Raw genomic sequence first — 17,684 nt, 5'->3', positions numbered from 1 at the left:
AGAACTAACTTGGCACAGTGATCGTGAGAAGAATGGTCCTCTTCATACTTCTTGGGGGGAACTCTTGGCAAGCCAGGCTGATATGGACAGGCAATAATTAAATTGCCTTGGATAGTGTCTAATATAATTGAGACCAAGAACTTGTGAAAAAGTATCCCACACAAAGAGCTGTCTCTCATAGGTAGTCCCTGGAGACTTGGAGCTCTTTCTTTTCCATATTATAAGACCTAATATCTTAATTAAAATGAGAAAATATTAGAAAAACTAGGAGCAGACAAATAATTTGCAAGAAATAAAAGATCCTTTTCTGCCTAGCAGCTTTGAAAGGCAAAATTTTATGGGCTTAATTTCTCAGTTTGAAAGACAAGGAAAATTTCATTTTATATGGAAATGAATGAATAAAAAAGCAGGGTTATTTTACCTTTTCAAAAATGAGATTTTAAAAAAAGTTTCATTTATGCTTTCCTAAAGACTGATGAGGAAGACAGTTCAGAAAATGCTAAAAGACTCAAATGCGGATGATTTCATGATTTTAATCAGCTTTTGTGTTTTGTGCTTTTCAGATCATTGGTATTAGAAGTAGTTGTTTAGATGCTAAGTCGTGTCTGACTCTCTTGTGGCCCCGTGGACTGCAGCCCACCAGGCTCCACAGACCATGGGGTTTTCATGCAAGAATACTGGAGTGGATGCCATTTCCTTCTCCAGGGGATTATCAGAGAGTATCGCAGTCACAGATAAACGTGTTCTTCGTCTCTCTCCTCTGTTTGCCTAGAACCTTGAACTTCTCGAGGGGCTCTCACCTTTAATCCCATTGCTGTCTTCACTGTCCGCTCTTAGTTTAAGGACTCTTTACTCCACATGTACTCTTTTTTTTTTTTTTTTTTAACTTTCTGGCCACACCCTGTGGGATGCAGGATTCGGAATCTTCGTTCCCCTACGAGAGATTGAACCCATACCCCGTGCGCTGGAAGGCAGAGTCTTATCCACTGAACTTCCAGGGAAGCCCCTACATTTCCTCTTTGTTGAGGAGTATCTTGGATATTTTCAGCCTTGATTGCTGTTGATACCTGGCCCAGGCATCTTCCCTGGGATGGATGTAGAGGAGCATCACTAAGGAATGTGCCTGACGGCCATCAGTCACTTCTTTGTGAGGCTTTTTTTTTTTTTTTTTGGCATTGTTTTTACAGGAGATCGTAAGATTCCTGATAGTTCTGGAAGTATATGTTATCCAATTGTATCATGACTTTCCACCTATGAATTAAAAAAAGTGGTCTCACAGTATACAGAGGGTGATGGCATATATTGGTGTATCAAAAAGGATTCACAAAACAGTTTTTCCCGATTATTCTGTCTGGGGGGGCCTCCTTCCACCAGGCACGCCCTATCATATTGCTCTCCCTCCTTTTTGCTCTTTTTCTTAATATTTATTGTAATCTTTTATTTATTTGGCTGCGCTGGGTTTTAGTTGCGGCATGTGAACTCTTTAGTTGTAGCACGTGGGATCTAGCTCTCTGACCAAGGATGGAACCCAGGCCCTCTGTGTGGCAAGTGTAGGTTTTAGCCACTGGACCACCAGAGGGGTCCCCTTCTTGTACTTTTTATCATTTCTGAAATTATCTCATGTGTGTATACGTATATAATATATGTTATATGCATGTAATTTATGTAAATATTATGTATGGTATTGATGCATATTATTTAAATGTTTGTATTTCAATATTTTAATATATTTACATATATCTAAAATTTAATGCTGCCTTCCTTCTAGAATGTACAGGAACCTTATTTCTAGCATGTGGTAAATGCTTATTGACTGTTTTTTTTTCTTTTTTTAAATATAATGAATGAATCCTTTGGATCGAACCAAGGTATAATGGTATGAATATCAAGCACTAGATTCTTAAAATGCTTGAGGCACAAATAATTAGTTGGTTGTAAGTTCATTTTAGTTCGGTTAAGGAAGTTCTTACTCAAGCCCAAAATAATGGTTTCATTTATTCCAGGTCTAACGTTTATCAGGATGGTATACCAATTTTCTGGGGACTTTATGATAATTGGCCACATTCTCTTTTCTGTGATCCCGTATCTCTGATATTACAGTTCTTTTCCCATCCAGAATTGATCGTTGTGGTACATTTTATTGAATGGCTACTCTGTACCAGCTCCTAGAGATGCAAAACTAAGCTTGTCCTGTAGGTTCTTACCAGCGAAGGGGAGAGGAATACTAGCTAATGTGGTACAGCTAGAGTGCGGAGAGAGGAGCAAATTCCAGCATTTGTGGGAGAGATAGCCAAGCCAGAGTTATGGTTTTGAGGAAGAGACTTCTAAGATCCTGTAGATATCAGCATTAGCAGTTAGAGAAGGGTGTGTTGTGTGAGTGAGACGTGGAGGGTTGGGGGGAGGAGGAGAAAAGTGGTTCCAGGTAGAGGAGTCACGTCACTGTGAGGATCTGGAACACATGGGAGAATACACATGGCTTTACGTGGAAGGAGCACAGATTTTTGAGGTAGTGATCAGTGTACAATGTGGCTGGGAATGTGGGTAGGAGCCAAGATGGGGAGAGACTTAGAAAATGATCTAGCGTGTCTGGAGGACTGTGGAAATCACTGGATGTTTTTACTGTTCTTTTTATTTTTGGCTGTGTTGGATCTTCGCTGTGGTACCTGGGCTTAGTTGCCCCTCACTCAGCGTGTGGGATCTTAGTTCCCCAACCAGGGATCAAATCCATGTCCTCTGCATTGAAAGAAAGGCAGATTCTTAACACCACCAGGGAAGTCCCAAGTGGCTGGTTTGAACCAAGGGAGGAACATGGGCAGAAGTTTAAGGCACGTGGATGATTGGTACACTTATGAGTTAGGACCAACCCTCCATCCTATCCATCGTACAAGTGGTTATCTGTTTCTGAAGTTGCAGCAGAGGAGGAGATGGGAATGGGTCAGGGCAAAGCCACCCCTAGTGATACAAAGAGGTTACCTCAAAGTGCACAGCTTGCTCTGTGTATGCATGTTCAGTCACTCAGTCATGTCTGATTCTTTGTGACCTCATGAACTGTAGCCCACCAGGCTCCTCTGTCCATGAAATTTTGCAGGCAAGAATACTAGATTATGGTCGCCATTCCATTCTCCAGGGGATCTTCCTGACCCAGGGATCAAACTCACATCTCCTGCATTGGCAGGAGATTTCTTTCCCACTGAGCCAAAAGAGGTCCCCTCAAAATGCACAGTTCATTATATGGCAGAATAATTGGTTAAATAACACTTTATAAAGGATCAAGGCAAAAGATGTTCTCATCTCCCATCACACCATTTTTTTTTTTGGTCCTTTCCTCTGCCTCATTTTTCCACCTTAGAACAACAAGGTCACGCTCTTCCGCCAGCTGCAGCAGATGACGTACAGCCTGATTGAGTGGCGGTCCCAGATCCTGTCTGGCACCCTCCCCAAAGATGAACTGGCAGAGCTTAAGAAGAAGGTCACAGCCAAGATTGATCACGGGAACAGGTAAATCAGGGATGACATCTCACTGAGCACTTGGAAAAACCCAGTCACATTCAGACTGAGGACACACCTCCCCAAGGGCTTGTGATCTTGGAGTCACCAAAGAATAGTGCATACTGCTTTCTTTCAGCTTTGGTAAGCGTTTAATTGTGTAGAAGAAGCTTTGCCAGTGCCCTTCATGGGCCAGCACAGGCCCTGTGCTGGATCTCTGGTCTCAAGGAGATGACCAGATGAGCGGGCATCTGGAGCCTGAATGGAAGCAATTCCACTGGAGACAAAGTCAGAAGGTCTGAGCATCAGAAACTGACAATTTCTGGGACCTGAGATAATCTCTGTCTTCATTCGTTTTTAAGCTTTATTTTATATTGGAGTATAGTGATTTACAAAATTGTGTTAGTTTCAGGTGTCCAGCAAAGTGGTTTAGTTACAATTATAACATTCAGAAAACTAAGATCATGGCATGTGGTCCCATCAGGGGAAACAGTGGAAAGTGTCAGACTTTATTTTTTCGGGCTGCAAGATCACTGCAGATGGTGACTGCAGCCATGAAATTAAAAGACACTTACTCCTTGGAAGGAAAGTTATGACCAACCTAGACAGCATATTTAAAAGCAGAGACATTACTTTGCCAACAAAGGTCTGTCTAGTCAAGGTTGTGGTTTTTCCAGTGATCACGTATGGATGTGAGAGTTGGACTGTGAAGAAAGCTGAGCACCGAAAAATTGATGCTTTTGAACTGTGGTGTTGGAGAAGACTCTTGAGAGTCCCTTGGACTGCAAGGAGATCCAACCAGTCCATCCTAAAGGAGATCAGTCCTGGGTGTTCATTGGAAGGACTGATGCTGAATCTGAAACTCCAGTACTTTGGCCACCTGATGCAAAGAGTTGTCTCATTGGAAAAGACCCTGATGCTGGGAGGGATTGGGGGCAGGAGGAGAAGGGGATGACAGAGGATGAGATGGCTGGATACTATCACCAACTCGATGGGCATGAGTTTGGGTAAACTCCGGGAGTTGGTGATGGACAGGGGGGCCTGGTGTGCTGCAGTTCATGGGGTCACAAAGAGTCGGACATGACTGAGCGACTGAACTGTGCTGTTACCTGTATCTATTCTTTTTCAGATTCTTTTCCCATACAGGTTATTACAGAATATTTAGTAGAGTTCTCTGTGCTATACAATAGATCCTTGTTGATGATCTATTTTATATATAGTAGTTACAGATGTTGATAGCAGACTCCTAATTTATCCCTCCTTCCCTCTCTGTGTTTATTCTAACAGTGGATTTTCGTTCTACATTTTTTATTGGAGTATATTTGCTCTACACTGTTATGTTACTGTCTGCTGTAGAATGAAGTGAATCGGCTCTGTGTTTACACATGTCCTGTCCCTCTTGGTACTCCCCTTACGCCCATCCACCCCTCTAGGTCATCACAGAACTCTGACAGTGGATTTTAAATCAGCAGCTTCATTCTCTCTCTTTCTCTTTGTCTTCCCCTAAGTGCAACTGTTGTTTATGCTGTGTGCAAACCAGATTTGCCAGAATAGCAAAGCATGCTCTTAGCTTCTATTACGTCTTCAGTAACCTCTATAACCTCAGTAACCTCTTAGTTAAGCTTCTCATTGGCCCCAGCATATATGTAGGTTCCTGATACTACTGCCCTTTGGAAAATGAAAGATTCAATTAATTCATCAAAACTGACTGTGACCCGGGATTCAGCCCTCCTGCCCAGCTCTTGCTGAAACACTGGACCGGTTTCTCAGTGTTTGCTGATGATTCATTTGACATTTAGTTTCAGTTTTTGTTGTTGTTTAGTTGCTAAGTCACGTCTGACTCTGCAGCCCCACGGACTGCAGCACACCAGGCTTCCCCGTCCTTCGCTGTCTCCTGGAGTTTGCTAAAATTCATGTCTGCTGAGTCGATGATGCCATCAGATCATCTCATTCTCTCTCACCCCCTTCTCCTCCTGGCCTCAGTCCTTCCCAGCATCAGGGTCTCTTCCAGTGAGTCAGTTTTTTGCATCAGGGGCCAAAGTATTGGAGCTTCAGTTTCAGCATCAGTCCTTCTAATATGTATCAGTCCTTCCAATATTCAGGGTTGATTTCCTTTCAGATTGATTGGTTTGATCTCCTTGCAGTCCGAAGGACTCTCAAGAGTCTTCTCCAACACCGCAATTTTAAAGCAGTGCCGGGAGGTTCTTAAGCAGCTAAGAGGGGATAGGCAGCTTTCTCTGGCACATACACTGCCAGCGTATTTTTGAGTCTTGGCACGGTGTGGCATCAGCCTGGGGGCCCCTGGTCTCTGCTGCAAGATGGTGACATCCCACAAACAGCAGGACATGCCTGCCTTCTATTTCAGCCCTTGGAAGCAGCTCGAGAAATGAAGCTGCTCTGTCGGTGCATCCATGACTCAGTCTCTGAGAGGCCAACATGGGCTGTCGCTCCTGATCCTGGGTGGCCTGTGGGTCTGGCTGCCATGACAAGGCTGCCAGATTGTTGATGGAGAAGCCATAAAACAGGGCAGAGGGAAATTAGGCATTTTTGCTTTCTTCCCAAAGACTTGACACATGTCTTGACACTATTATGCCTGAGTTTTCTTGCCGTTTGGACATCCCCACTCCTAGATTGCTAGTGCCTGGAATGCTCACTGGGAATTCAGATTGCAGTATCGTGTTTCCACCACAATCCCCAGTTTCTTAGAACTAAGCACAGTTTTTTCTGCTTTGGTGTTGGGCATAAAAGCCTTGGTGGGATGGTGCCAGGCAGGGAGCCTATGGGCCTTACTATTGCCATGCAGCACCCAGAGCTATGTTTACTTAACAGAGCCAGAGGTTTCCTGTGCCAGTTTCTGTAGTCAAAACTAACATTCATTGAAAGCATGATATATGCTAGATATTGGGTGCTTTATGTGCATTATCTCATTAAATTCCCCTGTAGTCCTGACAGAGTGTGTTTACAGATGAGGAACCCAGGGTTTTGCAAAATTAAGTAGATTACTCAGGGACTTCCCTGGTGGTCCAGTGGTAAAGAATCCGCCTTCCAGTGCAGGGGACTTGGTTTCAATCCCTGGTTGGGAACTAAGCTCATGAACCACAACTAAAGAGAAAGCTGCATGCTGCAACGAAAGATCCTGTGTTCTGCAACTAAGACCCAACACAGCCAAATAAATAGTTTTTTTTTGTTTTTTTGTTTTTTTTAATGTAGATTACCCTAAATCACCTTGCTAGCAAGTGTTAAAACCAGGATGTAAATTTTGGTTCAGCTGACACCAAAGTCCTTGTTCTGAGATAGATTTTGTGATACCAGTGCCAGTCTCCTTTAAGATAATCTTGAATGAAGTACTATCCCCCATGCCTGTGCTTTTAAGGAAAGCAGGACAAGTACCCCAGTATTTGAGCATTTGTCTTTCATAGAAGTTCCCATAGCAAACTACAGATGATTAGGGGCAAAGAAGCCTTGGTTAGAGGATTTTGGTTAGAATGAGTGCCAGTTTTGCATTTTGCATTGAGGTTCTTGGGACCAAATCACTTTGCATATCATTTACAAGCTTGGGTAGCATTATCCTAAGTCTTTTAGCATTGTTTTTGTTTGGAAAGAAGGCAGAAATTGAAAGAAAATTCAGTGAACTCTCGTCTTATCTTGTCCAGCACCCAGCCTTTCATCTGAATCCTCTGGGTTCTTCGATGAAAACTCTTTATTTTCTATTTATGACTGTGCTGGGTCTTTGTAGCTGCACACGGGCTTTCTCTAGTTGTGGCGAGTGGGGGCAGCCTTCTAATTGCAGTGTTCGGGCTTCTCATTGTAGCATCATCTCGTTGCAGAGCAGTGACTCTTGGCACGTGGGCTCTGCTCTTGCCGCTGTAGAGGTGAGGTTCAGCAGTTGTGGCACATGGGCTTAGTTGCCCCAGGGTTTATGTGGGATCTTCCCAGACCAGAGATCACACCCACGACCCTTGCATTGGGAGGCGAATTCTTAACCACTGGACCACCAGGGTGGTCCCTCCATGAAGATTCTTCAGAAAAGAGTCTGCTCCTGGTAGGGAGAACCAGCTGACCACTCCTTTGTTTCTAGAATGCTGGGGTTGGATCTGGTCGTGCGGGATGACAACGGGAACATCTTGGACCCAGATGAAACCAGCACCATCGCCCTCTTCAAGGCCCATGAAATGGCCTCAAAGAGGATTGAGGAAAAGATCCAAGAGGAGAAGGTAAGCTTCCTGAAATGTGCAGACCTTGGCCATGGAGGTTCTGTTTTTGCTTTTGCTTTTTTGTTTGTTATTTTGCTCTTTTTTGGTTTGTTTTTAACGAAGGAAAGGGAGTCATTGACAGCAGAGGTGGCAATGTTGTTGAGAAGAAATATCCATTTTCTTATTTTAGAAGCAAAATATAACAAAGAACAAGGCGGCAGTATATGTTGACCTGGAAAGATTGCAAAGATATATATTACATGGAAAACAGCAAGATGCAAGAACCCTGTGTATAAAATACTGTTATATGTATTTCAAAAAAGAATATACATCTGTGCTTACTTCTGTGTAGACTAACTCTGTAGTGATAGCCAAGAAATTGACCATTAATGGATACCTCTGAGTAGAACTGGGTGCGAGAGAACCCCTTTGACTGTTTAAACTTTTGTATTTGGTCCATAGATTATGATTTCTAAAGGAAATAACAATAATATTTACAAATGAAGTTTTTGGGAGATTTAAAAAATTGTAACTGGACAATAAATAAAGATTTGAAAGGTACAGAAGAAGAAAAAAGTCACCTACGTTATGACTGCCCAACCATACTGATGTTTTGGTGTATGTTCTTCCAGTCTTTCTGTTCTAATGAGTGAAGAGTACTATTTATTTTCTTTAATTTGTAGATTTTATTTTTTTTAGTACAGTTGTAATGACATTTCATTGTGTTTCTGGGTCTAATGGCTAACTATGGCTGAGGACAGACCTGTCCAGTGGAGTCTTATTTACGATGAGAGTCATTCTCCCAAAGAAAGATAATGAATCATGAATTTTATGCTTTTGAGGTTTCCCCAGAAGCCATTGTGAGAGAGATGAGAACTTCTCAAAGCCATTAAAACCATGAGTTATTATAACCTTTAGATATATGCTCTTTAGATAGCATTTATTGAACTATTTGGGTTCAAGGCCTTTCACAAGACCGTCATTAAAAATAATAATTCTATTTTGGTCACTTGATTACTTGTCTCCTCACATTTACTTTCTTAGTAAGTGCTTGTTTGGGGTGGTACTGGGTTGGCCATAAAGTCCGCTTGTGTTTTTCTGTGTCTTCCTAATGGAGAAACCTGAGTGAATGTTTTGGCCAACCCAGTAATTATCTCTGGCCCCCGTTTGGAGGCCAGTGTCTTTGCCAGTGTTTCCCATTGGCTGAAACCAAGATGATTTTCTCTCCCGTCCTCTGTGTTCAGTCCATTCTGCAGAACCTGGATCTGCGGGGCCAGTCCATCTTCAGTGCTGTCCACACCTACGGCCTCTTTGTGAACTTCAAGAACTTTGTCTGCAATATCGGGGAAGATGCAGAGTTGTTCATGGCCCTCTATGACCCGGACCAGTCCAAGTTCATCAGGTAGCGGAGACCCAGGTCGTCTGCCGTCAATCTTGTGAAAATACCCAACCTTCACCTACCTACCTCCCTGAGGATTTCTTTGCTGAGTTTGAGAAGGGAAGATGGAGAAGAAGGGGAGGATTTCAAGGCAGTGGACAATAGCTATGCTTTTCTGAGTGACCACTGAAACTGCAGTAATAGTTCATGTCTTCACTCGGTCTTAGAAATCTCATAAAACTCATCGGAATAAAGAAGTTGTGGTACATATATACAGTGGAATATTACTCAGCCATAAAAAGAAATGCATTTTAGTCAGTTCTAATGAGGTGGATGAACCTAGAGCCTATTATATAAAGTGAAGTAAATCAGAGAGAGATAACAAATATCATATGTTAACGCATATATATGGAATCTGGAAAGATGGTACTGACGAACCTGTTTGCAGAGCAGCAGTAGAGATGCAGACATGGAGAATAGACTTGTGGACACAGCAGGGGGAGGACCGGGTGGGTGATCTGAAAGAGCAGCGTGGAAACGTATCTGTTACCATGTGTTAAGTCAATAGCCAGTGGGTATTTGCTGTATGATGCAGGGAACTCAAACCCAGTGCTCTGTGACAACCTGGATGGGGTAGGAGGGAGGGTCAAGAAGGAGGGGACATACATACACCTGTGGCTGATACATGTTGATACATGGTAGAAACCAACTCAACATTATAAAGCACTTATCCTCCAATTAAAAATAATTAAATAAAAACTCATCAGACCATGGTGACAGGGATGCAGGAATTCAAAAAACTGTAGGAGTGGAGCGAGGGAGTGATGACCCAGCAGAGCACTGAGGGTTTTAGGGCAGTGAAACTGTCCGATATGATACTGTCATAGAGGATGTGTGTCCTTACCCATTTTTACATACTCATGGAGTATCCAACATCAAGAGCGACCCCTAATGCAAACCACAGACTCTGGGTAATAATGACATCTCAGGGTAGGTTCAGTGATTATAACAATGAATCCACCTCTCTGCTGGGGGCTGTTGATAAAGGGGGAGGCTGGGCGTGGAGTCCTGTTGTGTTGTTAGTCGCTCATCGTGTTCGACTCTGCGACCCCATAGACTGTAGCCCGCCAGACTCTTCTGTCCATAGAATTCTCCAAGCAAGAGTACTGGAGTGGGTAGCCATTGCTTTCTCCAGGGGATCTTCCCATTTCAGGGGTCAAAACTGGGTCTCCTGCATTACAGGCGGATTCTTTGCCAACTGAGCCACCAGGGAAACCCAGGAATGGAGTGGGGCATAGGAAAGTCTGTACCTTCCTCTCAACTGGCTATATGAATCTAAACTGCTCTAAAAAAGTAATGGTTATAAAATTTCAAAGACTTGAAGGAATAATAGTAGACTTTGTTCAACCTACAGTCATCTGCTGGTGAGCAGCTAAGAAAGCATATTTATTATTGAGAAGATGGTTAAAATTGTTTCTAAAATGGAAATCTTATGGGAGCGTGTTGATGTGGATTCCAGGGAATGGACTTGGAACAATTCTTTTTTTCCCTTTATTTTTGTTATTTGGAGGCTAATTACTTTATAGTATTGTAGTGGTTTTTGCCATACATTGACATGAATCAGCCATGGATTTACAGAGCTCAGTGAAATTCAGGCAGGACTGAGGCCACACCAAGGACCATTCTCTGGGGTTCTGGCTGCAGCCCAGTTCCTAGAGGCACGCCGAGTACAGCCCCATGACAAGCACTGTACGTTCGACCAGATCCTATCGGGAGTCTTTCTTTCATCTCAAATCCTCTGTATGAATTTCAGCTTTGCTAAATGTACTGTGTCTGCGCCCATCTTGAGCAGTGCTTGTCATGGGGCTGTACTCGGCGTGCCTCTAGGAACTGGGCTGTAGCCAGAACCCCAGAGAATGGTCCTTGGTGTGGCCTCAGTCCTGCCTGAATTTCACTGAGCTCTTCTGGACCGCCTTTTGACCCTATTAAGCCTGTACTGAGAGCAGCTTCCTCCCCACTCAGGTGCTCACTGAGAATATTTTTCTTTCCCTTCACCAGTGAAAACTACCTAATTCGTTGGGGTAGTAATGGAATGCCCAAGGAAATCGAGAAGCTCAATAACCTTCAAGCGGTCTTTACTGTAAGTCCTACTTGTGTTTAACCCTTCCTTGGTTTATGATGTTTTCGAGTACATGTGGTAAGTATATGGAAAACTTAAAAACTGAAAACATGAAAATAACAGTTCTCATAATCTCTCTAGCAGGAATAATCCGCTCATTTATTCACCAAATATTTATTGAGCACCTGTTAGAGACCAGGCTCTGCTCTAGGCACTTGACATACATCAGTAAACACATCAGATAAGAATGTCCTGATTCGCCAGAGGTTTTTTTGTCCCAAAGGAGCAGACAATAATAATCAGGTAGATGAGTACTTTGTACAGAATGTTAGAGGTCATGAGTGCTTTGGGAGAATTGGGAGTTTCTGGCCTGGGGGAGGCTTGTTGTCTTAAGTAAGTCAGGGCTGCTCTCATTGAGAAGGAGCTTTGGAGTAAGAACTTCCAATTGAAGAGGGAGTAAGCTGTGCAGATAAAGAGAGGAGTCTTCCAGGTCAAAGTTACTGCCTGGGCAAAGACCGGGCTAGACTTTTCTTTTGGCTTGTATTTTAATGGACTTTTCCCTCTGTTTCTCCATTTCCCCACCGTGGGAGTTGTGCTGCTGTCTATGGATTGAGAGCCAGGAAATGTATTGAGCTATGGCTTGGAATCTGCTGACTCTTTCTCATAGGCTAGGAACTCTCTTGGGGTTCTTGCACTTTTTTTGACATCAGTGCTTGAAAAGTCCTGGAGCTGCTGCCAACTGCTTTGAACAGTGGGTGGGTTTCCCAGCTCCCAGTAAGCCTAAAAGAGATGCTGACGCCCCTTTCTTCCTTTCTTCCTCCCTTAAGCCACCCCCATATTTTGTCTGCTTATTCTTCTTAGTCCCTCTTACAGCAAAGAAAACAAGAGTCTAAGATTAAAGTACCAAAGGAAGTGATAGGAGCAGTGGTCTGGGTGTTACCAGGTTCAGGCTTGCTCTGCTTGCCACTGGACAGGCCAGTAAGTCAGGAGACAAGGTGTTGAGGCAATGAATAACAACTTTATTGGGAAAGCCAGCTGACCAAGAAGATGGCAGACTAGTGTCTCAAAATAACCATTTTATCAGGGTCTGGATGCCAGTTATCTTTTATAGAACAGGGAAGGGGGAGGAGGGGAGGAAGTCCATAAGTCTCTCAAATATCTCCTGGAATGGCCAGCCTTGGGGAGGGGATGTGTTCATTTCTTCTGCCTTGAAGCCCTTCCCGGGTGGACAGGATCATGATGTTTCCCTGAACAAAGGCACTATGGCCCTGAGGCAGGCCGTTATGTGTAGACGGAGTCCTTTCAGTGAACAAAAGCTATGGGAGCAAAGGTTAAAGTAAACAGATCCAACTTGCAATCAGATTTTGTTCTTCCTGTAACACCAGTACAGGCTTGTTCTTCCTCCTTCCCTTCCTTCCAACTTCTCATTGTTTGTTCCGTCCGTTGAAACTCTACCCCTGGGACGAGAGTGGTCTGTTTCTGTCTCTGCACAGACCCATCTATACCTTTACCACTTAGTAAGTGTGGACGAGAAAGAGTCTAGAACTCTTCCCCAAAACAGTATTTCCTCAATGCTGAGATATGTGGGGTTTTTTCCCCTGAAATAAAAAGACATTTATCAGTCAGTATGTACATTATTAAAAAAACTTTTTTTAAGATATTATTAAATTGTTGGTCCATCTTTTAATTAACACTGTTTTGAAATAGCTGCGATTCACTCATCCTCCCTTCTCCCCCTACCAAGTAGGCTCTTCCTATATGCAAATTCATGTCCAACTTTTTCTATTAGGTAAAACGTGACTGATTCCTTGGTCCTTAAACATGAACAGAAAGTTCATTTGTGAACGACTGCATGTTATTAAATACTGTCGGTGCGCCCCAGTACATGTCACCAGGCGCTTGTGTTGTATGTTTGTCTCTCAGTCATGTCCAACTCTTCGACTCCATGGACTGCAGCCCACCAGGCTCCTCTGTACATAGAATTCTCCAGGCAAGAATACTGGAGTGGATAGTCATTGCTTTCTTCAGGGCATCTTCCCGACCCCGGGATCGAACCCAGGTCTCCGGCACTGCAGGCAGATTCTTACTGTCTGAGGCACTTGAAGTCTCTCTGTTAACAGAAGCGCCTCACAAAATCTAAAGTAGAAACTCAAGGTTGATACTGTCACCGGTATATATTCCTAGCTTGGAGCCCTGAGTTAACTTGATTATAGAGAATAGATGTGAACTGATTGTTTAAAAAGTTCTTTCTTGATTCAGTAAAGAGGCCTTGGGAAGCTGTTTCATGAAAAGAATTTGAGATGCAGTTAAATCATTTCTGATGTTAAGGTGAATGAGTTATGTGAGCTTTGTGGGTTTACTCACCCATCCTAGGAGTACAAAAAAGCTTAGAGCATGAGCCACAAAAAGACAGAGACATTTCATCCACACATTTCTCATTAATCAACACAATCTGAGAAGCTCTCAATGGATACCTCTCAGAAAACAGAGGAATAATTACAGAAAGCAGAGCATGTAAATTTCTGTGTTATAGTTGCCTCACAGGATTATTTGGAAGGTAAAATGAAATATCACCAGCCTGTGTGCATACAAAATAAATGTCAGTGTCTCATAAGTTTTAATTTCATTTGGCACTGGAAGGTACCTGGTGCTCAGATATGCCCTGGCAGAATATAAAGTGGATGTGACAAAGGACCCTGAATAAGCTGAAGACTTGAGGATGAATATGATCTGATTTATAAATTTGAAGTAGGAGCTGGGGAATTTTTTTTTTTTTAATTCTTTTTTAAAATACAGTCATTTTCCTATGATGCCGCATCTTGGCTGGATGCGGATTCGGGGAGGAGAGGAGTCATTATGATATTTGAGCATTAAGAATGGTGCTCTGGGGACTTCCCTGGTGGTCCAGGGGCTAAGACTCTGGGCTTCTAACGCTAGGAAGCCGAGTTCGATCCTTGGTCAGGGAACTAGATCCCACATGCCCCAACTAAGAACAGTTACAGCCAATAAACAAATAAATAATGTTTAAAAAGTATGCTCTGAACAGTATTTCATTGTAGAGTGAACAGGAAAAACGAGGTGAGAGGGTGATGCAACGTGACCTCCTTCTTTGCTTTCTGCCCCACAGGACCTTAGCAGCACAGATCTCATCCGGCCCCGCATCAGCCTCGTGTGCCAGATTGTTCGGGTCGGCCACATGGAGCTGAAGGAAGGCAAGAAACACACATGTGGGCTCCGGAGACCCTTTGGCGTCGCAGGTACAGAAAGGCCCCGAGGTGGACGCAGCAGGGTGTGGCTGCTGGGGAGACAGTGTGATGGGGGCCTAAAAAAATTAAATGTAGAACTTAGGATCCAGCAATCCTCCTTCCCTGCACTCAAACCAAGTGAAATCAGGGTCTATAGTTCTTTCGACTTTAAAAAAATCCTTGATTGGAGTACAGTTGATTTCCATGTTGTGTTAGTTTCAGGTGTATGTCGAAGTGTTCAGTTATACATATATTCATTCTTTCTCAGATTCATTTCTCATGTAGGTTATCAGAATATTGAGTAGAGTTCCCTATGCTATACAATAGATCAATCTTGGTTATCTTTTTCTTTTGGATTTTTTGTTTATCTTGGGGTATAGCCGATTGACAATGTTGGGATGGTTTCAGGTGAACCGTGTAGGGGGACTCATCCATACCGATACATGGATCCATTCTTCTCCAGACCCCCCTTGCATCCAGGCTGTCCCATGGCCTTGCAGAGTTCCACGCACTGTATACAGTAGTTGCGTGTTGATTATCCATTTTAAAGGTAGCAGTGTGTACCTGCCCATCCTTATACTCTTGTTTACAGCAGCGCATTGGTCACAATAGCCAAATGGTAGGAGTAACCCAGGTGTCTGTTGATGGATGAATGGATAAACAAAAGGGTTTCTCCCTACAATGGAACAGCCTGAAGCAGTTTGAAAATTCTGTCACATGCTTCAGCATGAAGAAACTTTGAGGATGCTGCGTTAAGTGAATTAAGCCAGTCACAAAAAGATGAATACTGTATGATAACTCACTTTTATGAGGAATCTAGAGCGATCACATTTACAGAGACCGAAAGTAGAATGGTAGTTCCTAGAGACCCAGGTGACAGGGTGAGGGGACCCAATGAGGAGGTGTTTTTTAAAGGGGTACAGAGTTTCCGTTTGGGAAGAGAAAAACATCTGGAGGTGGATAGTGGTGATGGCTGCGTGACAGTGTGAATGTTTTAATTTTTGAAGACTTTTTTTGGTGTGGACCTTTTTTAAAATCTTTATTGATTTTGTTACAGTATTGCTTCTGCTGCCTATGTATCTGGTTCTTTGGCCACAAGACATGTGGCATCATAGCTCCCTATCTAGAAATAGAGCCCCCCACCCCCTGCATTAGAAGATGAAGTCTTTTTTTTTCTTTTTTATTAAAAATTTTTATTGGACCATAGTTGACTTACAATGTTATATTGGTTTCAGGTGTATAGAAGAGTGAAGCTTTTACACATTTACATATATCCACTCTTTTTTAGATTCTTTTCCCATATAGGTCAAAGTATTGAGTAGAGTTGCCTGTGCTATACAGTAGAAGACAAAATCTTAAGCACAGGCCTGTCAGAGAAGTCCCAGTGTGAAAGCTTTCAGTGCCACTGAGCTGTACATTTTTAAATGGTCGAATGGTAAATTTCATGTTATGTATGTGTGCGTGCGTGCTGCGTTGCTTTAGTCATGTCTGACTCTTTGCAACCCCACGGACTGTAACCTGCCAGGTCCCCCTGTCCATGGGATACTCCGGGCAAGAATACTGGAGCGGGTTGCCATTTCTTCCTTCAGCGGATCTTCCCGACCCAGGGATTGAAAATCCGAGTCTCTTAGGTCTCCTCCATTTGCAGGTGGGTTCTTTACTGCTAGCGCCACCTGGGAGGCCCCATTTTATGTATTTATTTTTCCACAATAAAAATAATTTAAAAGAAAGAAAAGAGGGAGGAAGGAAAGAGAAGGCCTAGAGACAGTGCACGATGACTTTGGTTGTAAGTGTTAACCTCAGACGCCCTGTGCTCACCACTTGGTTACTAGCTTCTGGTGGTGCCCGTGTAGATACCCCTTGTTCTCCCTCACTGCCAGGTTCTGCGTAAAGCCTCTGGGTAAAGCCTGTTTGTCTGTTGGAATCTTCCTTGCCTGTAGCCACATATTGATCTTATCTGAATAAAATTCTTGAAAAGCTGTTTGCCTGTCTAGGAAATTTACTCATGAAAGGCAGCATTGCTTTCAGAGAGGGTCATTGGCTTCAATCAGACTCCATAACCTTCCAGGAGGCCCTCCATTTTCCTCTGTAGTTTGTTAAATGAAGGATATATATTTTTGGTCTTACTCTGACATTTTGGTCACTAAGTAGTTCTGAAGGCCATCAATCCTGCTCCTGGGATGAGGACCCGGAAACTCCACATTGCCAAGGTCGACCTGTGGGTCACTTGGCTGGTGACGCGGCCTCTGTACCCCATGAGGCTGTATGCGTTGTGGGTTCCTTGAACTGCCCTGCACCCACCCCTTCCTCTCAAGGTCGGCAAAGTTGTGTCTAGAGGGGACAGCACTATTCGTGATAATGAATTAAAATGAAATCCCAGAAAAGGCAAGCAGCCCTGGCCCAGGACTGTTTAGCCACCTACACAGCAATCTATTCCTTCATAGAAGTTGAAGGCATTTTCAAGGTCGTTGTCCTTCAAACTGGGCTAAGGAGATTGGAACATCAAGCTCGAGGCTTTTATTTGCTCCTGTGTTTCTGTGTGTGTGTGTGTATGTATGTTCAAGGCATGGAGATTAGTTTAAGCCTTGATGCCAAACGTCAGCAGAGGTTAGCAGTAACTAGATGATGTCCACAAATGCATTGCCCACTTGGTGTTTTAAATTCAAATTTTGCAGTATTTGTCTGTGTGTGTGTATGCACTTACAATGTTTGCAGGGGTCTTTTAAGAGCTGACAGCAAGTTGATGTCATGCCTGCTTTTTACAGCTTCCTTACACTAACATTAATTCCCAAGCCTAATACATTATGTGTTTAGGTTACTTTGAGCAAGCATTTCCTCCTGTTTCCTTAATTTTTCTTATGATTATTGTCTCATAGCTTGGTATTTCTTTTAATTTCCAAACAGGTTACCTAGGGCGTGGATTATTAGTGTATGTTTTATGACTAATTTGTAATTTATTAACCAAGGCTTGATGGCCTCTTGCCTCGGGGCCTTGTCTACCCTCAGCTGCCTGTGGAGTCAATGTCCCACTTCTTAGTTCTCTAGGGAGCAGGCAGAGTTTGGTAAATGGTTTGCCCTGTGATCACTGTTGGGTTCATACCCTGATTTTAACCATGTAACACTTCTGACCTAGGGAAAATTACCTACGTTTCCCTGTGGGTCAGTTTCCTCATCTTTCTTTTTTAAATTTATTATTATTTATTTATTTGGCTGCACTGGGTCTTAGTCGCGGCACACAATATCTTTGCTGCATCATGAGGGAC

General features: G+C 43.1%; 1 protein-coding gene across 2 annotated transcripts in view; it reads left to right on the top strand.

Moving 5' to 3' along the window:
- DOCK5 (dedicator of cytokinesis 5) overlaps positions 1–17,684 on the top strand; it is a 281,193-nt gene that overhangs the window by 127,424 nt on the left and 136,085 nt on the right. For both annotated transcript variants that reach the window (XR_006345828.1, XM_043927733.1), the window contains exons 6-10: positions 3,350–3,498; positions 7,565–7,700; positions 8,924–9,081; positions 11,116–11,197; positions 14,304–14,433. Coding sequence is in view for 1 of the 2 variants with exons in the window: in XM_043927733.1 (XP_043783668.1) it covers positions 3,350–3,498; positions 7,565–7,700; positions 8,924–9,081; positions 11,116–11,197; positions 14,304–14,433 (655 nt within the window). In the remaining variant the exon portion in view is untranslated. The remainder of the gene's footprint in view (positions 1–3,349; positions 3,499–7,564; positions 7,701–8,923; positions 9,082–11,115; positions 11,198–14,303; positions 14,434–17,684) is intronic.

Source organism: Cervus elaphus, chromosome 16 (assembly GCF_910594005.1).
Source record: "Cervus elaphus chromosome 16, mCerEla1.1, whole genome shotgun sequence".
NCBI lineage: Eukaryota > Metazoa > Chordata > Mammalia > Artiodactyla > Cervidae > Cervus > Cervus elaphus.
This window is presented reverse-complemented; position numbering and strand designations above follow the sequence as displayed.